Raw genomic sequence first — 26,175 nt, 5'->3', positions numbered from 1 at the left:
AGATGTGTGGGTATCATGAGTCCTCTGGAATCAGTTTGGTCTTTATGCCAATTAGAGTTTCTTTTTTTCCCCCCAAAGTTGGTTTTCTTTATTATATTGCTATATAAATTTTTTTCTTGGTTTTATTCAATTCACTCTGCCTCAATGCCTATAATCATCCCCTGGTTTCACTGAATTCATCCCCTTCATCATTTCTTATAGCACATTAGTATTCCATCATATTTATATATCATAACTAGTTTTGTCATTACACAGTTGATGAGTAGCCTTTAAGTTTCCAATTCTTTGCCACTATAGAAAGAGCTATAAATATTTTTGAACATCCTTAGGTATTTTTTCCCTTTTAGGATTAATCACTCCAATAATCCACATTTTAAATTCCTCCTTCTCCCTTTCCTCTCCTTTTCCACTATTGAGTGAAATGTATTTCTTTACAAAACTCATATGTGTGTGTGTGTGTGTGTATGTGAATTCTTCCCCACTTTGACCAGTTCAGATGAGAATGAAGTTTAGTTGCTCCTCCAGTCTTTTCTTTTTGTTTGTTTAAATATCTTCTTGCACACCTTATTTACTGCATGTTTTTAGAGGTACTGCCAAGATCAAGCTACCTGTTTTTGGTACGAATTCAAGACAATTATGCAGATGACATATTGATTAATGAATGAAAAATATTACCTTTCTTTGCATTCACAATCAACTATTCAAATGAATTTGAGTTTAAAATACCTAGTATGAACTGATCTACCACCTTTCTAAAAAATTTAACAGAGAAATGCTCAAGGTTGCTTGAAACACCAAAAGATCAAGGCATTGTCCAAAGTTATTCAGCTAGGGTCAGAGGTAGAAATCAATCCCAGGTCTTCATGCATCCTCTGCCAACACTATATCGTGATTTATGCCATTTTTTGCTCTTTTCTTAATTCATAGCAGACTGTTAATTTCATTGGCACACATTAAACAATAAAGCTATTTCTAAAGAACCAAGCATCAGTTGTGTTTTTTGGTAAATTAGGTTTTGTTGGAAATGCACTGAGGGAGTGTTTAGAGCATGTGATAAACATCTGTAGCCATGTGATAAATATTTATTGCTTGAATTCACTGATTAATTGAAAGGCATCCTATATGTATCCCAAAAATCTTAAGTGCACTTTTAAACTTTAGAGCTTAAAACTATTATTTTGGAGGATGTTTTGAACAGGAGAGTGGGACTGAAGAAAGAAATGAGGATAGTTCCATAGCCCAGGGAAATGGTGATGTGAACTTCAAAAAGATAGTAGAAGCGTTCATGTAAAAAAAAAAAAAAAAAAAGAGGCAGAGGCAAAAGATGTTGTGAGTTGAACTGACAAAATCTTGAAATAGATTTGGAGTGGGGAATATTGTTGAAGAAGAGAGGAAGGGGAAGGGGAAGGAAAGGAAAAAAAAATAAAAGTGCTTTCAAAATTATGAACCTCTATACTGGGTACATCAACAGAAATTTTAAAAAAAATTAAGAAGGGTCAGGTTTCAAGTACACTCATCTTTATCTGGTAACAATTTTTCTTAAGCATCTGTTCATCTCAAATAATTAAAAAAATGTCAACACTTTCTACTATTATGTCATTGCCACCACTTCCAATGTGATTCTAATCTAACTTAAATAATTGTACAGTTGCTCATTCGTACTTGGGTCATTTATTGAATGAAGGTTTTGATAATTTCACATCTAAAATGCCTCTCTAAAAGTTCTTTCTTAAAATAGGTAATTTTTGGACCTCCTTTTTTTTTTTTTTTTTTTTTTTTTTTTTTAAGGTATCATACAGTTAATTTCTTTGTAAAGTAAACAGTCACCATCTTATTTACCTTTCATGTTATTTTTCCTCTTTAGCAAACCTGGACATCCAAAGCAAAATGACCTTAAGCCCTAAAAAGCACCATGTTTTCCCTATAGCTTAAGCCTTTTGTACTAACCTTGATATTTTAGTCTGGAAGTCAATGACTTTGTCCTGAATTCTTTGTAGCATTTGTTCATGTGACTATACCCATATTGGATCTTTCTCCTTACACAACTATAGTATGGTTGATTGGCAGTGACATTGTTTCCTACATGTAACTTTTTCTTTTTCCTCTAGGTTTTTACAAGAGGGAAAGACAATGGCTCCTCTCATCTTCCTTTTTATGGGTGTGTTTTACCTTTTACCTTCATGCTCTGGAAAAGCTTTGTGTGAAGATGTTGGCCACATGAAGACATTTAGTGAAATAAAAGAAGAAATAGCAGGTTACCAAGATGTTGCTAAGGCTATTATAGATCTTGCTGTGTGTGGCAAGGCCCAGAACAGATCCTATGAGAGACTGGCACTTTTGGTTGACACCGTTGGACCTAGACTCAGTGGCTCTAAAAACCTAGAAAAGGCTATTCAAATTATGTACCAGAATCTGATAAATGATGGGTTGGAGAATGTCCATCTGGAACCTGTCAAAGTGCCCCACTGGGAAAGAGGGCAGGAATCTGCTGTGATGCTAGAGCCCAGAAACCATTCAATGGCCATTTTAGGCCTTGGGAGCAGTATTGGGACCCCCCCAGAAGGTATGCTCTTCCCTGTTGAATAATTTTGCATGGCTTATTAAAAAATAAAACAGAATGGTGATGCTTCTCAGAAAATGGATGATGAAAAAAAATTGGAATTTATTTTAAATTAAATCCATGGGAGAAGTGGATCAGGACATTGTTTCTTATTTCCCATTTTCTTTGAACAAATACTGTAGATCCTTTAATAGCTATCTGTTACAACAACAATTTCTAGATTTTTTTTTGTCATTTTCCTATCTTTTTCTTGAATTTTTTTCAAAAATGAAGCTTCTTTAATAATTACAATATTGATGATGATAATGATTAATGAATGACATGTACACAATACATTACAATTTTCAAAGCTCTTTCTATGATGAAGCTCTTATTTCCAGATGAAGTAAGTTTCAGTCAGGACTCATTTATTTGTGTCTTTCTATCTCCAATGCTCAAGGCTCATTTATTTGTGTCTTTATCTCCAATGCTTAGTACAGTTTTTGACATATTGTAGGCAATTAATAAATACTTGTTGATTGTTGTTAGATTAATAAATGCTTCTTCATTATTAATTAATCTCATTTGATTCTCAAAACAATGTTGTAAAGTCAACATGCCATGAATAATAATCAAGACTTTATTAAGGTTAGAAGTATAATTATTATTCCATTTGGCAGACAAAGAAACTGAGTCATATAGTATTTAAGTTACTAGTTGAAGTGGTAGCTATAGGGATTGAATGCAGGTCTTAACTATACATCTAATTCTTTTTATGATACCTTAATAGTTGCCTTTTGATAATAAGAAGTTTCTTTCTTATTTTAATCTATTTCATTGATTATTTTTGTTTTGCTTTATAATTAAGTCAGTTGGGCATGACTTTGGTTATAGAGGTACATATGTTTGGTTGTATAAATAATTTAGTGATTCTAAATTGTACTCCAGAATGATTGGATTATTTAAAAATTCCACCAACAATGCATTAGTGTCTCAGTTTTTCCACATCCCTTCTGTCATTAAATAATACAGTTCTTGACATATGAATATTTTGAGTTTTCATTTACCCTTTGAATCTTTTTAGACGTATAACTAATGAAAGCCCAAGACAGGCAAATTCTAGGCAAATTTAATATACATAATTTCTTAATGATAGATGTAATAAAGTAATTAATTAGATTAAAGGAACTAATTGGATATATGTAACTTGAAGCCTCAAACTTCAGGAATTTTCAAGCTAAAATATATATTTCTTGTACCAAATGATATTGTAAAACATGAAAATTAGGAATCCCCTGTCAATCAGAGACTGTTGTTTGACCTGGAAGCATTTATTGTCTCTCATGTGGATCTAGAGGACCTAGGAAAATGAATGCTTTCCCTTGTGTTTCTTAAGACTTACATTGACCCATCTCTTAGTATTTCAGGGGCTGAAAGTAGGTCCACAATTGGCAAGTAACTAGATTTAAGTTGTTCTAATAAAATTTAACAACTAGGTGCAAGTAACTGATTGGTCCTGGAAATATGAAGACAAAAAAGTAATTGCTTTTGACTACCAGGCATCCATAAGTTTGAGCTCTGGGGAGGAGGGAAATGAAATTGAACTAGGTTTGAAAACAACCTTTAAAAGACTCTCAGATACTCAGTAGGGTTACATAGAGACTTGAGGGCTTGCCACAGAACTGAGTTGTACTTTACATTCTTGCTGTAGTTCTAATGATTTGTTCACACTGAATTCTGCTGCAAGGCTTTTTCCTACATTCACTGGGAAAGGGACAGTTTGAAGAATGAATATCTACATGCATCACTTGGCCATACTTAAGATAAAGAGAACTCTGGTTTCTGAAGAACCCACCAAGAAAGTCATTTGAAATGTTTGTGGTTTGAATCTGTTTGAATCAGTAACTCATATTACATGCCAGGTCATCGAGTCAACATGTTTTTTAAGGGCCTAAAATGAACCTTCATTTATCAAACCCTTTTGGGGGGGGGATCGTCATACAGGTACAGTTATTGCTGTAAGGGATGGTAATTTCTTTCTTTCTTCTTCCTTCCTCCTTCCCTTCCTCTTTTCCCTCCCTCCCTCCCTTCCCTCCCTTCTTCCCTCCTTTCCTTCCTTCCTTTCTTTCTCACAGATATATATGCATATATATGTGCATGTATTTATCATTAATATTGTCAGTTGCAGAACAGGTTTTGAACTGACCATTAGTTAAAGATGTTTTCTCTTTGGAGTTTCTTAGCTGGTTGTTATCCTTTGTTCTCAAGGAGGACCGAAATGACAAACCTGTTAGAGAAAAGTTACAGGGTGTCCAATTGTGGCTAGCCAGTATGAACTTGGAATGCTCTGCCACAGGTTGGACACAAATAGTCCCTATGTACATTTGGGATGGACTCTCAAGCTTTGCAATCTTAAATTTCTTTGGGGCTAATTCGATTTTTCTTTGTTAATAGAATACAGCATCTTCTCTGATGAGTCATGCTGTGTGTTCCTGTGCCAGTGTCTCCTATGTCATACAGCCAATTTAAAAATTCTTAAGAAAGATCTTGAATTCCTTAGCACCAATGAAGTCACAGGTTCAGAGCAGAACAAATTTGTTTGCCTGTACACACATACACACATCATTTGGAATTTTGTTACTTCTTTGGATTCTCTTATAACTTCCAAAGAGCTCTGACAAGTTGGGGAGAACACATTTATGAGGTTGAGAGTAGGAGAAAGAGATCTAATTTAAATGAAGATCTTGGAAGAGACCCTTTCTTATTCAGAAAGATCTTCCCTGACCATTTTGATTTCCTATATATTGATTTCTTCTATTACAAATTCTTGTGGCATAACCTCATCTGGGCCTTTATTGTTGCTTAGTTATTATTATGTCACTTTGTAGTTTTTTAAAAATCGCTTTGTTTATCATGTCATTCAATTCAGGCAACTGTATGGTGCAGAGATAGGTAGTTGACACAAGGAATAGAACCCTGGGACTGCAGTCAAGATGGAATGGGGTGAAATCTAGCCTCCAATACTTAGTTGCTATGTGAGTCTAGTCAAGTTACTTAATTTCTCTCTGCCTCAGTTTCTTCAACTGTAAAATGAGGATAATAATATCACCTGTTTCACAGACTTGTTGTGAAACTTAGTACAGTGCTTGGCACATAGTAGTACTATGTAAATGCTTATTCCCTTTCCCAAATCAATAAAGAAGATTTATTAAATGCCTACTGAATACAAAACAGTGTGCTTGCTATATGTAGGACTGGCAGTCCAGAGAGTAATTAGGAGGCTATTGTAGTAATCCAGATAAAAAACAATGAGGGCTTGAAGTAGGGATGCTGGTCATGGGAGTGAGGGAAAGGGGAGCATGAGAAAAGGGGGTGAGAGAGAGGATGACCAGGGAATGATAATCCTATGCTAATAAAAGATAATGACCCCAAGGTGAATAAGAAACTTGGTGAGTTTTGGGAAAATATGATCAGCTTTATTATTTGTTATATTGAGTGTGAGATGCCTATGTGATATTAAGTGGACATGTCCAGCAATCAGTTGGAGAAAGCCTAGGGTTATATATGTTGATTTAGAAGTCTCTATAAGATGATAATTGAATACATGGGAACAATCACTAAAATAGAGGGTAGATAGAAATAAGAGTTTAGCACAAAGTTTTTAGAAGGTACCCCAAATAAAATTGGCAGGTACAGTGATGGTCCAGTAGGAGACTGAAAAAGAACGGGCTAGTTGGTAGGAGAACTAGAGAGAATTGTCATAGGAAAGAGTATTCAGAAGAAGGACATTGTTGACAATGTCAGAAGCTGCAAAGTTCTGAAGAAGAATAAGAATTTAAAAGAAAAACCATTGGATTTTGGCAGTTAAATTATAGGTAATCTTGGAGAGAGAAATTTTAGTCAATTTGTTGGGTTGGAAGACAGTAAGAGTGGGGATGAGGAATGAGAGGAAAGAAAGCTAGTAGATAATTCTCCAAATCTTCCTTAAGACTTTCATGTATAGCCCCCTCCCCACTTTTAAAATTAAACCATCTTTGCTACTTTGGAGGGAGGAGTATAGATAGAAGAAAGAACATAAGTTAGTATCTGCTAAATCAAGCTCTTGTCCTTCATCATACTTAACAATTTTGTGAGCCTGTTATTAAATCTGGGCCCCAAAGATAAGGAAAGCTTTATTTCAGACCTTTCACTTTCTTACATTCTATCCATTCTAGTCTTTATATCTGCTATATTATTCTGTCTGTCATTTGCTCACAACAATACAGCTAGAGCACTAAGCTCTTTTTGCTGCATTTTCAAAACTTTTCTTTTTAAAATGCTACCTTATTCAAAGGTATCTTCATTTAATTAGCTATTTATACCTTTGTTCTACTTCTGGGAAATACTAAATTTATATTTTTCTATCAGATTTTAACTTAAAAGAAGTCCCTTCCTCTCTTTTCAGTATCTAACTACAACAACAACAGAGCGACCAATGGGGTCTGTCACCTCTGATAATACTTTGCCTTTGGCATCCTGATACGGGTCTCTTCTGATCAGATGAGATTCCTAAATGCCAGATGTTCCTGTATTTATCCATGATTGCAAAGATTCTGTATAGGTTTTCAGTGGTAAATATTGCCTTGTTATCCTATTTACCTTTCCCTAAGAGTAGAGATATTGTCATATGGGTGCTCATTCCTCTCACTTTTTTCTTCTTGCTTCCCCTCATTTCTTTTCAAACAAAAAGCATTTATTAAATACCAAGAATCTGTTCTCCTCTTGCTGTTAATGCCTCTTTAGACAGTTGACCTTCTATCTGATGGGTTGTAGTGGGGTCTCTTTCCTAGGTCTGAATTGTACTAGATCTTTGCTGATGGTCATCTCTATTCTCCTTACAGAAAGATCTAGGATATTTTTCATGAAATATGAGAGAAAAACTTGATCATTTTTCAAGGTCCATACCATGTAACTGAGATGTCAAATCTTTCTAATTTTTCATCAACATCTTTCAGCTGTGTCCAAGTTTTTTTTGAGCACATGTGTTGGGAAGACTGGATGCTGAGTAGGTGACCAGGGGGTGAGAATCTGTCTAGCCTGAATTCTTCCGTGTAAGAAAAATACAAGAATTTTCACTTTCCCCTCATTTCCACTGTGATCCATTTCCTACTTCTTTTGACATATGATAGTTCAAGGATATTGAAATACTATTTGTATTTTTGTATGTTTTTGTAATTGGATGCTAAACATATTATTATGGAAAGAGAGGTGACTGTCCTTAATCAGTTGCTCTCAAACTCACTCCATCAATGAAGATCAGCAACTGATAACCTTTCCTGAGTCTCTTTGTATTAAAGGCAGACTTTGAATCTGCATCTTCCTAACTTCTACATCAGTCTCTACCCTTTCATGCACATTACCTCCCCTCTCCACCTCTCACTGAATGCTTAATCTTTGTATAGAGATAGAGAGAGGAATGGGTCTTAGAACAGGAACTGTATCTGTGGTTTCAACAATGTAGGGAACTTCTGAATGGGCAAACTCCCTTTATCTATGCAATTCTCTTTAACTGAGAGTCACCTAGAACAGGGCTCCTTAAAATTTTAGTACTTGTGACTCCTTTTCACCTGAGAAATTTTTGTGTGACTCCATATACAGGTATATAAATTGCTGATAATAAATCATAATTTCATGACCTCCACATTCAGTTACAAGATGCCATATGGAATTGCAAACCACAGTGTAAAAAGCTGGGAGTTAAAGCACTATTTTAAAACCCTTCTTTCCTCTACCTCTTGGCTTCTCTGGCTTCCTTCAAGTTCCAGCTAAAATTTCATCTTCTACAGGGAGCTTTTTCAGATCTCTCAAATCTAATGCCTTACCTTTGGTGCTTACTTTTATTTTATTCTGTAGATAGCTTACTTGTACATATTTTATTTGTTTGTTTGTTTTCTATGTAAAATTTATTGGGATTGCCTTAGACCACTAAACCACTGAGAAAAACCAAGTCTTTCATAGTTGATCATAACACGATCTTATTGTACTGTGTACAACAATGTATTTCTGGTTCTGCTTGTTTTGCTCAGCATCAATTAGTGTAAATCTTTTCAGGCATTTCTAAAATCACCTTGTTCATCATTTTGATAGAGTAGTAATAATCCATTACTTTCATATACCACAATTTATTCAGCTATCCCTCAATTGATTGGCATCTGCTCATTTTTCAATTCTTGGCTACCACAAAAAGAGTTGCTACAAACATTTTTGCACATGTGGGTCCTTTTCCTTCCTTTATAATTTCCTTAGGATATAATTTCCAGTAATGGCACTACTAGGTCAAAGGGTATGCACAGTTTTATAGCTTTTTGGGCATAATTCCAGATTGCTCTTCAGACTGGGTGGGTCAGTTCACAACTCTTATCAACAATGTATATAGTTATTTTTGCAAGTTGTCCTCCCTCATTAGATGGGGAGCTTCTTGAGAACAAAGCTTGTAGTTTTTCCTTTATTTCCCCAGCACAGTGCCTGGCTCATAGTATATACTTAATAAATGGTCATTGCTTGACTAACCAACCTGTCCAGTGGTTCACACAGGACACAAAAAGATATGTGAGAGTTGGGACCTAATATTAGGCAGTTCTCTATTCATTGCACTATGATTGCCTCTTTGTATGCATAATGACACTCTTCCCTTGTTTTATCTTATTTATCTTTAAATGTTTGTCCCTTCTGTGTAGTATCTTCTTAGGTTCCTTTCTCTTATGCTCTAGTTGATTTTTTTATAGCAACTAGTAGAGGTAAGTCCTTAAAATGAATTTAATTCTAATAATCATATCACCATCCATTAGCCTTTTTGATGTTCTCTTGTGTGGAAGTTTCTTTTTTGAATATGTGGTTGTACATCATGGTTATAATTTTTCTTATGCAAATTATTATAGATTCTGCCTCAGAATCTGTAGCTTTTGCAATAATATCTGTTGTATCCATCCCAACTTTCCATTCTCACTGCTCCTACTCACATTTAGGATCTCTGAAGATTCATTGTTGTTTTGATGGAATTCTGTACAGCCTTAACAATATCAATTCACTAAAGGTTCCTTGACATCTCTAGGGAAGCTAAATGCGCTGTATTCTTATGACTTCTTCTAGTGTACTCAGGGTACTCTTTCTCTTAGATAATTACATGCAAATTGCTTAGTAGAACTTGTACTGTAAAATTGAAACTTTTGGCCAAGGAAAGCATTTGGAAGATTTATGATCCCAATTTGTCTTTTAAAGCAGATGAGTTGAGAGGCATTAGATCAAACAATGCTCAAGTACACAGTGTTCTAGACCTAATTGACAAGCCAGATGGTAATAAATCACTAGGGTCAGGTGCCACTTACCAGGAGTTGTGAAGAAGCTCAAAGTTGAATTTGTGGAATCAGCTAATAGATGAATGAATTAACTGTCGAGTATGATTGAGATATCCATAAAAAGAATTCCAGGGGAGAACAGAGATTGGTAAATTTCACTTCTCTATCAGGCAAACTGGAGTGTTCTGTAACAAAGAGTAAGATCAATGATCATTTAAATGAAGATAAGATATTATGTTAGAGCAACATGGTTTCCTGACCAGTTAATCTATTAGAATTCTTTAAAGGGGACAAATGAGGGATTTAATGCACTTGTCTTTCAAAAAAGATTCGATTTTTGGTAAGATGTGTAGTGAGCAATACTTGTGGACTCTTCACCTTTGGAAAGGAATGACTATGTAAAATTTTTGAAGATTTAAAAAAAAATTAATCCTACAACTTTATTGCTGTGAGGAACTTTTCAGCAACTCCTCTGTAACATACAGTCATAGAGTGCTCCCTGAGTCACTGGAAAGTTGTATGAGGGCCTATCACCATATGTCAGAAGCTGTGACATACTTAAGTCACAGCAATACACTAGACCATACTGCTTCTGAAGAGTGGAGAGCAGCAGTTCTAAAGTTTTATGTTCTCAAGACCCTTTTACATTCTCTAAAATTATTGAAGATCTCAAAAAGCTTTTGTTTATGTGATTACATTAATTGTTATTTACCATATCAGAAATTAAAACTGATACAATTTAAAAATACTTATCAATTCATCTAGAAATACCAATAATAAAACCATTCCATGTTAACATAAATCACACATTTTTAAATCCTCTTTATCTATATTTTCAAAACAAAAAAGAATCTAGTGAGAGGAAACTGTTTTATTAACTAATCTCTTTAAAGTCTGCCTTAATAAAAGATACCTGGATTCTTCTCTCTGCTTTTGCATTCAGTCTGTTTCAGTGTGCTTTTTTGGTTGTGTATATGAAAAAAATCCAACAAATAACAGATATGTAATTGGAAATGAAAAGTGTTTAATAAGCAATAAAATTTTAGTATTATTATAAAAATGGTTTTGGCCTTGTGGACTCTGAAATGTATCTTGGGGGCTTTGATGGTCTTTTTGAGAACAACTGGTGTGGAGAATATAAAATCCCATTTTGTTTATTTTTTTGTTGATTATTAAAAACAAAATACCACTTAACCAAAATACTCCCTTAAAGGCTCTCATCCATAAGATCTCCCCCTTGTGTATGTTAATATCAGATAAGATTTCTTAGAGTAACTACAAATATAACTGATCAACATTTCTCTAGTAAACATTATCTAGTGCAGTATAAAACAGGACAATATATGTTCACTAAAGTTGTTCAGATGGAAGAGATGTTCTTTATAATGGGTGACTTTTTCTGATGCTCCTGTTGGTAGATGGCATAATTCTGATTTAACCATAATAGATTGGATTTCCTCAGTCAAATCTACAAGTCCTACAAAGAGATATATCAAATAATCAGTAGTCAGAAAATTTTTATTAAACACCTAATTTGTGCCCAGCACTGCACAAATTGCTGACAATACAGATTTGAAAAAGAAAAATTATCCCTGACCTCAAGAAGTTTATAGTCTAAAGGGGGAAGATACACAAAAAGAAGCTGAAAGGGAGAGGTCAGGAAGTAGAAGTCAAAGAAGTCCAAAATTAGTGCAACCAGATGGGAATTGAGGAGAGATCTGTCCTTAAATGGAGGTTGAGGAGTTCATAGCTTCTCCTACTCAGAAGGACAAAAGGTACTGAAGTGGTGTGAGTATAATGGCTGATTGGATCTCACAGGATGATGAGATTTCCCAGTGATGAGTTTCCTGGGGAAATGGTGAAGTCAAAGAGAAGTGCAGCAGAATGGGAAATGATGATATAATAGTCTATGCAAGAAAACCAGATGGCTGAAACATACCTTTTGCACAGACTGTGATGTGCAGTGAGATGGTAAATCCATTGAGTTAATCCATCAGTTCATATGTATTGGACATGTGCTGTGGAGCAACAATAGAAGAAATTGAGCTGGCTGTATTGCATTTGGAAAATTGTTCAGCTCTGCTCTTTAGCCAGCTTAGATTATACCTTGACACAAACCCCCCCCCCACCCCTCTTTTTTGAATACCAGTATTCTCCTATTGATCTCCTGTTCAATCAAGCAATCAATCCACAAGTATTTATTAAGCAACTTACTATATCATAAGCACTAGGGACACAGACAAAAACAAAACAAGCTCAAGGACTTTCACTGCCCTGGATCATGGAGTATTGTAGTCTTTGGGAGACTGAAAATTGCATATGATCCATCAGACAGTAAAGGAGCCTGTAGTGGGAATAAATGAGTTAACCATTTAATGATGATCATCTATACTTAGCATAAAAGATACCATACAGAAAAAATGTAAGATCAGAATGGGAAGTGAATTGGAGGAGCAATAGATTTTTTAAAACGGTTTATTTACTATTTGTTAGCTATTCTGATAAATACTTGAAAAAGTTTCATTTCCTTTTATCCTAAAAATTCATCTGGGAGAAAAATGCTATCATTACCCTCCCCCCTTTTACAGTTGAGGAAACTGAGGCAGACATTAAATTACTTGCCTAGGGTCACATAGCTAGCAAGTGTCTAAGGCTAGATTTAAACTCAGGTTTTTCTCATTCCAGGAATACTACTCTAGCACTGCTCTACTGGCGTATCTGGCTAGGTGGGTTAGTAACCAGTAAATGCTAATAGACTTAGAGGAATGCTTCATCTTTGGGATGTAGATTCTCTCTGGTGGACATAGAAAATCACAAAGGATGAGAAAGCTGTTGAGTTGTGGTGTGAATAGTGAAGGGAATAACCATGTCAATGAAATCTTCAAACCATTCAAAATTAAAAGGGAGGAGAAGGAGAGGTAGCAATTCATGTAACACAAAGTTATATGTAGGGGATATTGAGGATACTTGCTTGATCACTGGGGAGGATATATATAAGGAAGGAGTTCAGAGGAGGAGATGGATTAGCAAGTAAGTTGTTAAGTTTTGGTAGTCTTGAATGTTGAAATGAAGACTTCAGTCCTGTTATTATAGGAAATGGAGAGAGCTAGTGAAGTTTCATAAATGGGAATGACATACTGAAAGTATTGTTATATAAAGATTAATTTTGTGGCTGTATGAAGGTTTGATTGTAAGGAGACCAATTAATAATCTTTTGTGTTCATATTCTTTTGAAAAGATTAGTTTAGACTATTTTAAGAACAGTGGGACAAATAGACTAAACATATTTCTTTTTTTTTAAATAGAATTTTATTTTTCCAAAAACATGAAAAGATAGTTTTCAACATTCACTTTTGCAAAACCTTGTGTTCCAAATTGTTCTCCCTCTACTCCCTTTCTCTCTCCTCTCCTAAACCGCAAACAATCTGATAAAAGTTTAACATTTGTAATTCTTTTAAATATATTTCCATATTTGTCATGTTATGCAAGAAAAATTAGATCAAAGGGGAAAAAAACCAGGAGAAAGAAAAAAAAAACAATAAAACATAACAACAAAAAGTGAAAATACTCTGCTTTTATTCATATTCAGTCTCCATAGTTCTTTGCATGTGGATGGCATTTTTCATTACAAATCTATGGGGATTTATTCTTATTTCTCAAAAAATTATTTACTTATTTAAAACATTTAAACAAATAAACAAAAAACAATTCTAAATTTTCTCCTTCCTGTCCCTCACATAACCATTGAGAATGTAAGAAATATGATATCAATTATATGTGTGAAATCATGCAAAACATTTTTAATATTAGCTAAGCTGAAGGAAAAGCAAGAAAAATAAAATAAAAAAGGCTTATGCTTCAATATGTCTTCAGATTCTATTAGTTCTTTCTCTGAGCATTTTTCATCATCAGTCTTTTGAAAATGTCTTGGATTATTATATTGCTAAGGATAGCTAAGTCATCATTCATAGTTGATCATCATTACAATATTGCTATTACTGTATACATTGTTCTCTACTCACTTCATTTTTCATCAGTTCAAATACATCTTCCCAGGTATTTTTGAAACCATTTTACTTGTCATCTCTTACAGCACATGAATATTTCAACATATACTACAAGTTGTTCAATCATTCTCCAGTTGTTCCCCTCAATTTCTAATCATTTTCTACTACAAAAAGAGTTGCTAGAAATGTTTTTATATATATATATATATATATATATAAGTCCTTTTTCCTTTTATCTCTTTGGGATACAGACCTAGTAGTGGTATTGACAGATGAAAGGGTATATACAATTTTGTAGTCCTTTGGACATAGTTCTAAATTGCTCCCTAGAATAATTGGATTAGTTCACAATTGTACCAACAGTGCTTCAGTGTTCCAATTTTTCCACATCCCTGCAAACATTTGTCGTTTTCCTTTTCTTTCATGTTAGCCAATTATTTCAGATTTCTTTTAATTTGCATTTTTAAAAAAATCAATATTTAAATCATTTATTTGAGTATAGGTAATTTAATTTCTTTTGAAAATGGGGCATTTATATCCTTTGACCACTTATCAATTAGGGAATGAATAATATTTTAAAATTTTGATTTAATTTGAGAAATAAGGTCTTTATTAGAGAAACTTGCTGTCCAGAATCTCCCCTCTGCCTCCTACCCCATTTTCAGCTTTCCTTCTAATGTTGGATGCATTGTTCTACTTTTTAATTAAATGTAATATAAAATTATCCATTTTAATTTGCTGTGATCCTTGCTTTCTCTTGTTTTGCCATAGATTCTTCTCTTATGCCTATATCTGACAAGTAAAATTTTCCATGCTCCCCTAATTTGCTTATGATATCACCTTTTATATCTAAATTATTTACTCATTTTAACCTTATCTTGGTTTATGATATGAGGTGTTTTTCTATACTTAGTTTCTGTTGAACTGCTTTCTAGTTTTCCTAGCAATTTCTGTCAGATACTGAGTTCTTGTTTCAAAAATTTGGATCTTTGAATTTATTAACTGTTAGATTACTATGGTCATTTACTTCTGCATATTATATACCTAATCTCTTTCGCTGATTAACCCTTTGCTTTTTACCCAGTTTCAAATTGTCATAATTACTATTTTGTAATACGGCGTGAGATCTGGTACTGGAGCTCACTTTCCTTCACATTTTTCCATTGATTCCCTTGATATTCTTAGACCTGTTGTTTTTCCAGATGAATTTTGTTATTATTTTCTCTAGCTTGTATAAATATTTTTTGGTAGATTGATTGGTATGATACTGAATAAGCAAATTAATTTACATGATTTTGTTATAGTGGTCTCATGAGCAATTAATATTTCCCTAATTGTTTTTATTATATAAAAATATTTTGTAATTGCATTCATAATGTCCCTAGATTTGTCTTGGCAGTGAGACTTCCAAGTGTTTTATATGGTCTGCAGTTACTTTAAGTGAAATTTTTCTTCCTATCTCTTGCTGCTAGACTTTGTTGATGATATATAGAAGTTTTGATGATTTATATGCATTTATTTTATCACCTGCAACTTTACAAAGTTGTTAATTGTTTCAACTAGTTTTTATTGGTTCTCTAGGTTGTCAGATTTAGTGGAATATATTTGGCAAAAAGGGCTTCTATTAATTGCTTTAATTTCATCTTCATTGGTGATATATTCATTTTTGTTACTGATGTTTTCTTTCATCAAATTAATCAATAGTTTACCTATATTATTAGTTTTCCATAAAAACACTTTCAAGTTTTGTATATTAGTTCAATGGTTTCCTTTCAGTTTTGTTCACCTATCCTCTGATTTTAAGGATTTTCAATTTGGTATTTATTTGGAAATTTTTAATGTGTTCTTTTTTTACTTTTGTTTTTAATTGCATGTCTAATTCATTGATTTGCTCTTTCTCAGTTTTATTGCTATAAACTTTTAGAGATAAAAAATTTCCCCTAAGAACAGCTGAATCTCACAAATTTTGGTATGTTTTCTCATTGCTATCATTCTTTTTCATGAAATTATTTGTGGTTTCTATGATTTGTTCTTTGATACACTCATTCTTTATGATTTGATTATTTAATTTCCAATTAACTTTTAATCAATATTTCAATAGCTTTTTATTGAAAGTAATTTTTATTGAATTATGGTCTGAAAAGAAAAGGTCTGCCTTTTTTTTTTTTTTTGAGGGGGGAGATATTTATTTATACATGGTCAGTTTTTGTGAAGATATCATGTATAGCTGAGAAAGCACACTCCTTTTATTTCTATGCACTTTTCTACAGAAGTCTGTTATATTTGTACAGCTGAGAAGGTACACTCCTTTCTTTTTATATGCACTTTTCTATGCAGTCTGTTATATCTAACTATTCTAAAATTCTATTCACCTTTTCAATATTTTTTATTTTATTGTTAAATTCATCTAGATTTGAAGGGAAAGTTGAGGTCTTCCATTAGCATAGTTTTTTAATTTATTTCCTCCTGTAACTCATTTAACTTTTTCTTTAAGAATCTGAATGTTCCATTTGGCACATATATGTTTTGTATTGATATTACCTCATGGTCTTTGGTTTTTATTGTACAGTCATTTTAGTCTTTCCCTACACTTTATGATCCCATCTGGGATTTTCCTAACTAAGATATTGAACTGATTTTCCATTTCCCTTTTCAGTTCATTTTATAAATGAGGAAATTGAAACAAACAAGATTAATGGACTAGCCCTGAGTCACATAGTATCTGAGGTCAGATTTGAACTCAGGAAAATGAGAACTGACTCTAGGCCCAACATTCTCTCTACTGTACCACCTAATTGTTTTACTGAGTAGAAAGCATCAAGGATGAATGCAGGTCAAATTAGATACCCACTATAGGTCAGACACTGGGATAATAAATACAGAATGAAATGCTCTTTATCTTTGATTATATTCATGGATAGAAATGTGAATTTGATAAATGGGATTGGCATAAGAGAGATGAATTCAGTGATCAAAAGAAATGTCCTGAAGACATTTGAAATGTGAGAGTAGAAGCTGGTTTAGAAGTTAAAGCTTGCATATTATTATTATTATTATAGAAGTTAAAAAAAGAAGTCCAAAATAAAGAAATTATCAAAGTGATAGGAATTATTAATAATAACACTAATACTAGCTAACATTTATATAGAACTTTAAGATTTGCACTTTTTCATGTTTTATTTCATATGATCCTCATTTACAACTCTGTGAGGTAGATTCTATTATTTTTCTTTATTTTTCAGATTAAAAAAATTGAAAGCAACTTTCCCAGAGTCACAAAAGTAGTGTCTAAAGCAAGGTTTGAATTGATTTCTAGTACTTTGCCCACTATTCTAACAAAATGTCTTTTAAAAATGAGTCCTTATTTCTCCAATGGTATATTAGAAAGTTTCCAAAGTTATTTTATGCATTGGGCTGTTCTTATGATTCTCTGCTTTGAGAAGCCTAAATATATACATATATATACATATACACATATATGTATATATAGATTCAAGAAAGGTTTAGTAAATTCATAAAGGTAAAATTCCTACCAGGTGATTAAGAGAATCCAGGATTGTTCAGGGTATAAGCTTAAACTTTTGAGACTTATTCAATGATTCAACAAATATTTATTAAGACCATGAAGAACAAACACAGTTCCTACAAAATGTCATTTGATGCTCCTGCCAGATATAGAATAGCACTTTATGGACCATTGATCTGAAACTTCCCAAATGTCTAACTTGTATTTTTGAAGAAGCAAGATTCTTTCTGGGTTAAAAGAAGGTAATATTTATCTAACACTTAGTTTGACAAAACGTTTGGCAAGTTTCTCCTTGGGCCTTGCCTCAACCCTATCAGGTAGATACTATAGCTGTTATCATTCACATTTTATAGATAGGGAAACTGAGGTGCAGACTTATTGACTGTCTATGATTATCTAGTTAGTAATTTATAAAAGCACAATTCAAACTCAGAAAAATTCAATTCAATTCAGTAAATATTTATTTAGTGCCTATTATGTGCCAGGAACTGTGCTAAGTGCTCTAGGGATCCAAATCAGAAAAAGAAAGAGCTTATAGCATAATGGGGGAAGAAAATATACAAAAGGAAGGTGGAAAGGGATGGGGAAAATGTCTGAATCTGGGACAGAGTTAGGAAGGTAATTTCCAATTCTTAGAAATAGCAGTATATTTCAGAAATTTGACTCCTGAGGTTTTAAGTAAGGGTTTATTGAACCCCTATTGTGTGCAGTGTGCTGTATAGACTTTTTGATTGTGTACTTAATCCTGACTAATGAAATCATATTTCTGATGTTTTTGTGAGACCTTAAAATATTTTTATTTGAATTGTCCTGGGACTCTCCTAGAGGCTCTGTAGCAAAGGTTCTCATGTACTTATTTATTTATCTATTCATTTCTTCATTGATTTGTTTTTTTCCATTTATTTACTTATTTATTTATGTTCAGTTTCTTAACTCAGCAAACAAAACTTCAGTACTGTATTTTGGTGATGTCTTGTAATCACCCAGATGGGAGTAAAAACTTCCCTGCCCTGTAGCCTTCCCAAGTGCTGTTACTGCTGATCTCATCACCTACTAATGCTTCTATCTTCCTTACTTTGGCATTCTGTGATCATCTATCCATGTCTTGCCTATTATTATCTTAATGGTTATAAAGCTAATGTATCTTTTAACTGAAGTACTGATTGCTTTCAAAATGCCTCTTTATTCAGGCCATCCTATTATTGCTATCCTTCTTACATAACTTTCTACTGCACACTAAGAATTTACCATTCTTACTTTGGAAAAATACATGGAGAATGTTTAAACATTTGACTGTAAAAAGGCCTTTGGCTCTCTTCATTTCCTCAGTTCCTGGACTTTTTTTTTCTCCTTCAAATCTATAGTGGATTTCACCATTATCATTGTCACCACCACCTCAAAAAACCCCAACTCATGTTGATTCAGTTCAACAAGAACCTCTCTACAATGTATGGGATTCTGTTATAGGTGCTGGGGATATAAAGACAGAAAATGTAATGTTCAATAATTTAATCAGTAAACATTTATTACGTACTTACTATATGTCAGGCACTGTGCCAAGCACTGGGGATTAACAAAAGGACACAATTGCTTCCCTTAAGGAACTTTTATTCTTCCAACTTGCACAAACATATAAAGTAAATCAAAAGTAATTTTTGAGGCATCAAGGACGTTACTATAGTCCCTTGCAAATGGATAATTCGGGTATGTTTAATTGAATTTAAAAATATTTATTTTAAAAAAACATGTTTTGGTAGATCTATAAATATGGCTGAAAACTATTAAATTGTCATTGTTAAATGGATATTGTATGATTGTTTCAAACAATAAAACTTGTCACTATTGCATTTGTCTTTTCAGTCACATCCAACTCCTTGTAACCCCATCTGAGGTTTTCTTGGCAGATATAATGGAATAGTTTGCTATTTACTTCTCCAGCTCATTTTATAAATGAAGAACTGAGACAAATTTGGTTAAGTGACTTGTCCAGGCTCATCTAGCTGATGTCTGAAGCCAGGTCTGAACAAATAAAGATGAGTCTTCCTGACTTCAAGCCTAGTGTGCTCTCCACTGTGCTACTTAGCTGTCCTATTGTACTTTTTTTTTATTTTTTAAAGTTGATTTGATTAATGCTTTCATATTGTAAGCTATTAGTGAGAATTATATTGACTGAAATTTTTTGTCTCTTCATGCCAGTTATTACACTGAGGACCTATGATTTCTTATGGGACTTTTTGGTCTATCATGTATAAGACCTGATAGAGACTCAGAGATTCAATGATTTGCCCTTCATGAAGGAAAGGCAATAAATATTTATATAGCACCTACTATGTACTAGATATTATGCTAAATGTTTTTTTGCAAATATCATTTTGTTTGAGTTACCAAAATGTCAGAGGTGACATAAACTCCTATCTTAGAATCATAGATATTGAATTGAAATGATCCTTAAAATTCATCTAGCTTGATCCTTTCATTTAACAGGAAACTAAGGCCAAGGTAGTGTATGATAGAACTAGAATTAGAGCTCATGTCCTCTGATTTCTAATCCAGTGCTTTCTCTCCTTGCCACAATTCCTAGTCCAGCTCTTATTTTATTATACTTCCTTTTGTGGGATTAATGATAATAATTACTAAAAATGTATGTGATAGGTAAGATGTCCTCATCATCTTGGCTTGCTCCCATAACTGGTAGGCTTCAATGTCATTATGATGAAGTTCCTCTAGCTCCATCCCTGACAATATGTCACTCTTGTGCCTCTGTTTTTCTTTTTATCAAGTTTATTCCACTAAAGAAACCCAAATTCTTACTGGCATTTCTGAGGCCAAAAGATGTCCTGCTTTGGGTGCTGATAGAGAGCTGTTCTCAATATCCCTCTTTTATTCTCTTATTCATTCAATCAATATTTATTTAACTTGTAATATATCCTATTTTCATTTCAAAATCATGAAAAAAATAGATCATAGTTGCTATTGTGTTTTTTTGCAATAGATTTTTTTTTAAATGATCTGATTCCTTAATTTTTACCAGGTTGAAATGAAACTGTTTCTATCAGGAAATGATTTTTTTTCTTGTGTCGTAATTTATATTTTGTGAGGATGTTGCAATTCAAAACTCTTATCCTTGTCAAAGTTTTTATAGAAGAAAAGTTATGAAACTTTTGGAATCTTTGTGTGTTTTCATGCCTTGAAACCTCAAATCCTCGTGTAAGTTTGGAACTGGGCCTTATGATGCAGAAATAGACATAAATTAAATAGATTTGCCTAAAGCCACACTGAATCACAAAAAATTCTCAGAATAGGAAGGTAGATCTACCTCAAAAGACTTCTAGTTGAACCTATACTTTGAAGAAGGATCCTTTCCATGACATCCCCAAGTGGTCATCCAATTTTTTTTTCCAGGCTATTGATATTGGAGAATTATTTCCTAAGGCAACCCATTTACTTTCTTGAATGTTTGAAAGGGAAAGACATTGCCAGGAAGTGGATTGTAACTTAATCTAAGGAACAACTTCCTAACAATTGAATGATCTAGTATAGTATCCAGAATTGTGCAGCTCTAATCCTCAAGAGCTCCTTTCCTTATGTCAAACTCAAATCTGCTTTCTCTCTGAATCTTCCATTTGTTGTTAATAGATTTTTCAAGCAGAATAACTGTAATCCTTTTTACACATGATAAGTAACCTATTGAATTTTTGAACATGATTATCTTCTCTCAAGTCTTTTCTTCTCCAGGCAATATATCTTCAGCTCTTTCAGTTAGCTCTTTTATATGAACTTAGTCCTTTAATATTGTTCTCTATCAGTCAGTCAATTAATTGATGAGCACCTATTAAGATGTCTATGATGTGACAGTCACTATGAATGCAAAGAAAACATGAAAGCATAACTGCCTTCAAAGAGCCTACATTCTGTTGGGGGAAAATGTCCCCAAAGTGCAATCTATAAAGTACAACACTGCTATTTTATTATTATTTCAACAACTTTATTCCTTTTGTAACCTTAGAGTTCTCTAATTTTTTTTTTAAATCACTGCTCAAGAATAGAATCAGAAAATTTGAGAGATAGAATGGACCTTAGAGACCATTTAGTCCAGTCCCCTCATTTTGCAAGAAGAGTTAAGTGGTTTTCCCATAGTCACACAGATTAGATTGGAACCAATGGCTCTTTAGACTCTCAAGGATAGGCAAAAAACTCAATATGGTAAAGGCCACAAGATGAACATTTTAAAAAAATGCATTGAAAATAATTCACTATTTTAATTTGTCAGACAAACTTAAATGTATTAAACATGTATAGTGTATTTATAAACAAAGGTATGCTTTCTTTGTATTTGTGTGAAGCCATAATTTGCAGTGGTTGTCACTTAGTACTTTTTGAGTGATTGTCCAGAGAATTATAGCTGCAGTTTAGCTTTGACCATGAGGTTCAAATGCTGTCCTTTAGTGACGCTTTTGAAAAACTCAGATTCAGTTTAGTCATATTAACTAAATAGCTAGTATTATGGTGATTTAATTGACCAGGGGAAAATTTGTGGTTTTAGTTAAAGGGATAGTCAAGCAGATTTAACATTATAGATATGTTTATAGCAAGGGTCCATATCATAAACCATGGCTCAAGGTCCAAATGTGGCCTATTGCCAGTTTTTATATAGCTAGTGAGCTAAGAATAATTTTTACATTTTAAATATAAATTGCAAAAACTATCCTGAGCTCATGGGTGGGCCATACTAAAACAGATATTGGGTTAGATTTGGCTCTCACTATAGTTTTCTGACCTCTGGTTTAGAGTAACAGTACAAATTACAGGCATAGGCAATGTATCCTGTTGTAAAAGAAAAAAATATTAAACTCATGAAATGATAAAAATGGAGACAATATAAAATATTAACTGTTTAAATCTAGATGTATCACTGGGTAAGATTTGTAAGAGGATCATTGGTCAGTTGAATACCACATAGAATGTAAAATCAGTCAATAAGCATTTATTAAATAACTGTTATAGGCCAGATACTGTGCTAAGAGCTGGGGATACAAAGAAAGGCAAACAAGTAAAAAGTTCCTTCATTGAAAGAGCTCACGATTTAATATAAAGCTTTGTCAGAGTTTTGCTTAAGGCCCTTTTCTTTCTAGCATAAGAGGCACTGCTATTTCTTTTTTTTTTTTAAAGGCTTTTTTCTTTTGTTTTCTACAATATCATCTCCCACTCCCATTCTCAAATAATCATCCCTTATAAAAAGGAAATAAAAGAGAAGGAAAAAAATCAGCTTAACAAACTAAGCAGTGTAGCAACTAAGCCTACCAGTGTTTATATCCATAGGCCCACACCTCTTCAAAGAATGAAAGTGGGTATATTTCTATATCTCTTCTTTGGGCTCAAACCCAATCATTATAATTGCATAGTATTCTGTTTTGTTTTTTCATTTTTTCTTATTTACATTGTTATTGTTTATATTATTTTTCTAGTTTTGCTTAATTCACTTTTGTATCAGTTCATATAAATCTTATCACACTTTCATATTCTCCATATTTATTATTTCTTAGAGTTTAATAGTATTCCATTATAGCCATGTAACAAATTGTTTAGCGCCCCCCCCCCTCCAATTGATGGGCATCATTTTTCCTTTCTGCTACCAAAAAAAAAATGCTGCTATAAATGGTTTGATATTTGTAGGACCTTTGGGTTTTTTTTTTTTTTATCTTTTCCTTCTTTGGAGCTCTAAGTGAACAGGTCTAATATTTCTGACAGGCTTTTTTGCTTCCTATTATCTCCTTAGAGATAGAGAGATGACATCCTTTTGCTGAAACTTTCCAAAGTTGAAGTGAAGGATGTTAGAGCTAAAATTCAGAAGCAGTGACCCTAGAGCCACTGTTGCTTAAAAACTGAGAAGGCACACACATCTTGCCATAAGATCCATCTTGCAATACTCTATGTACCCAGGAGGGATGGTACAGAAAACAGTGCCAGATACCTACACTTGTTATTTTTGGCTTGCTTTAAACAGCTTGAGTGATAGGTATGCTTGTAATGGCAAAGAGTTTTTACAGAACATTGTTATGTTAACTTAGTAATATATTCTAACAGGTAAAATTGGGAAATACATGGGGATGTTTGCTGTTGTGTACTGACTTACAAATCAATCATCTTTCCAATGGGGAGGTAATGGAAAGACCATTGGTTTGTTTAATCCTCCATCTACCACTATGTGACCTTCCGCAACTCATTTAACTTCTCTCACCCTTACTTTTCTCATTTATAAAATAAGGGTAGGATTATACAATCTCCATTGTTCTTTCATGCTTTAACATTTTTCTGACTGCTAATATCTTAAAACTCTTAGCTAAATGAAATGAGTAAGCATAGAACAATTACAATAATGGTGTTCTCACACTATTTTATTCAATTTATATTTTATCTCAAGTGTATATTCTTTATAGTGATCTCATTATGATTCAACACATTTAATCCATATGACCTATGTAAGGACATGAGGTAACCAGATTGTGGCACAAAAATGAGTGATTTTATTGCCTACAGATATGCATAATAAAGACAGGAATGTGGAATGGCAATATATATATATATATCCTTTTTTATCTTTGTCTCTGTTTATTTGCATGCTAATCAGGAAGCATTATGGGAAGCCTCAAGGCCACAGATGTCACACAGTTCCTGTGGGACCTTGTTATTTGGAGTTCTCAATATGAGTTTTGGGTATACGGGCTGAGAATTGGGTATTTAACAGGAGTTAAAAGAAATTTCAAATAACAAGGAAGATAGTTGAGTGGATCCAGAAACTTTGAATTAGGACCAAAAGAAAAAAAAAAGAATAAGGCTTAATTTATCCTAGAGAATTCTTCTGACTTTGATTCTCCTCTCAGATTTATGATTAAAATAGTTTTAATTCTCCCTGGGCAGGGAGAGGCTTATTAGCCACTGTCTTCTGGTTCATGGTAGAAGAGTATAACAGATATCCTTGCAGAGGCTGAAGACCAGCAGATAGTAGTAAAGAGCAGCTTGGTGGAACTTAATCAATAGAGATGCCCAGTTGAGTGTGGTGACACCATAATTGCAGAAACAATATTTAAAAAGGAAACAGAGACACAATGTCCAGTAGCAAAGAATAGGGTAACACCTCTGATGATATTATTTTTATTAAATATTTATTATTTTATTAAATTTCACTATTAAATATATTTTTATATTTAATACATAAATAACCTATTAATTTAATAAATAAAGGATTTATATAAACAAACATATCAAATAAATAATTTAGTAGTTTAATTAATAAATAATTTAACAAATGAATATTTAATTATTAAATATAGCTGCAGAAGTGTGGGTTGTTTGAATCATATGTGTTTCTTATGTGCTGTGCTTTATGTCCATAGGTCATACAAATTCTTTATGTATATGCCCTCCAGACTTGTTCTCTGGTACCATGTTTCTGGGAAAGTATGCTCCGTGTATGCATGGGGAAAACTTTCATGTTACTTTTCCTGGTATGCTAATTAATTAAATGTCTTTTGTTTTAAATGAACATGTCTAGTTGGGTTAGTAAAAATAAATGCACCAGTGAAGGTTTCTGAGCAGTGGTTTTAAGTGGACATTAATACATATTCACAATATGCCTTCAGACTAAGGAAGCATAGTAGAGACAGTCGGAATTCAGACAATATGACATTGTGAATTGAGTGCTATATTTGAAGGGTAACCAGAATTCAAGTCCTATTTATGATATCACATATTTAACTTTGAACAAGTCAATCTCTCTCTCTCTCTCTCTCTCTCTCTCTCTCTCTCTCTCTCTCTCTCTCTCTCTCTCTCTCTCTCTCTCTCTCTCTCTCTTTTTTTTTTTTTAGGCAGCTCTCCAAAACTTATCTGCCAAGATATAGGTGATCTATGTGATCTGAATCATTGCTTTAGGTTGATGGGAGGAGTTTCCACAGTGTGTGTGTAGGGGGTTCTTTATGCTAAAGAATTTAAAGATCATTTGTGTAATTGCATAAAACATATCCAAATTCCCTGCTTCCCAGAAGTAAAGTAAACCCATATCTTAATACCTTCCAATGTTTAATTGAGATGTCTTCGAAATTTCTTTCTTAGTCTTTTCCAGCTTTTTTATGGCAGCTAGAATGCTTTCTGTATTGGTGAAATCAGGAATTCTGATCCACCTTTTTTTTACCTATATGTGAAAACAATAAAATCCTCTGGTATGATAAACCAAGAAAGTACACTAAATATGGCTTGCTGTAATAAGCCAAGAGAAGAGTTGTTTGGTTTCCTCCCTAAAGATTCCATTTCAAGGTCTAGTCCAATCATCTCTTACTGTTTATTTATCTTTTGGTCCCTTCTAGATATTTTTTAAGTTTAAACTCATCGAAATTCTATGAAACTTTGGAGCTTGCTAATCTTGTCATTCCAAGTTTTTTAAGGTAACATAATTTCAATCCATCAGAAGTATACTGTATCAAAGTATATATGGTTTAAAACAAATCAAATCCACATTTTCTATATCATATTCTTTTAAGCCTTTGTTCTTTAAAGATTGTCTTTCTATATTCTAAAGAAGACTTGGAATCCCATCGTTTTTATTTTATTTTAAAATAAATTTTGTTGATGTCTTTTGTTTTTATATCACAATCATATCTAGATACCTCTCCCATCCTCTCACAAATGATCCCTCCTTTGTAACAAAGAATAGCAGAAAAAAACAATCAGAATTTTGACCTGATTAGACAGTGTACTCAACATTATGTACTTGCA

General features: G+C 33.3%; 1 protein-coding gene across 5 annotated transcripts in view; it reads left to right on the top strand.

Annotated features, from left to right (window-relative positions):
* CPQ (carboxypeptidase Q) overlaps window positions 1-26,175 on the top strand; it is a 651,739-nt gene that overhangs the window by 123,966 nt on the left and 501,598 nt on the right. For all 5 annotated transcript variants that reach the window (XM_074268920.1, XM_074268909.1, XM_074268930.1 and 2 more), the window contains one exon: window positions 2,109-2,563. In XM_074268920.1, coding sequence (XP_074125021.1) covers window positions 2,131-2,563 — 433 coding nt within the window. In that variant the 5' untranslated portion in view covers window positions 2,109-2,130. The remainder of the gene's footprint in view (window positions 1-2,108; window positions 2,564-26,175) is intronic.

Source organism: Sminthopsis crassicaudata, chromosome 1 (genome assembly GCF_048593235.1).
Source record: "Sminthopsis crassicaudata isolate SCR6 chromosome 1, ASM4859323v1, whole genome shotgun sequence".
NCBI classification, from domain to species: Eukaryota; Metazoa; Chordata; class Mammalia; order Dasyuromorphia; family Dasyuridae; genus Sminthopsis; species Sminthopsis crassicaudata.
This window is presented reverse-complemented; position numbering and strand designations above follow the sequence as displayed.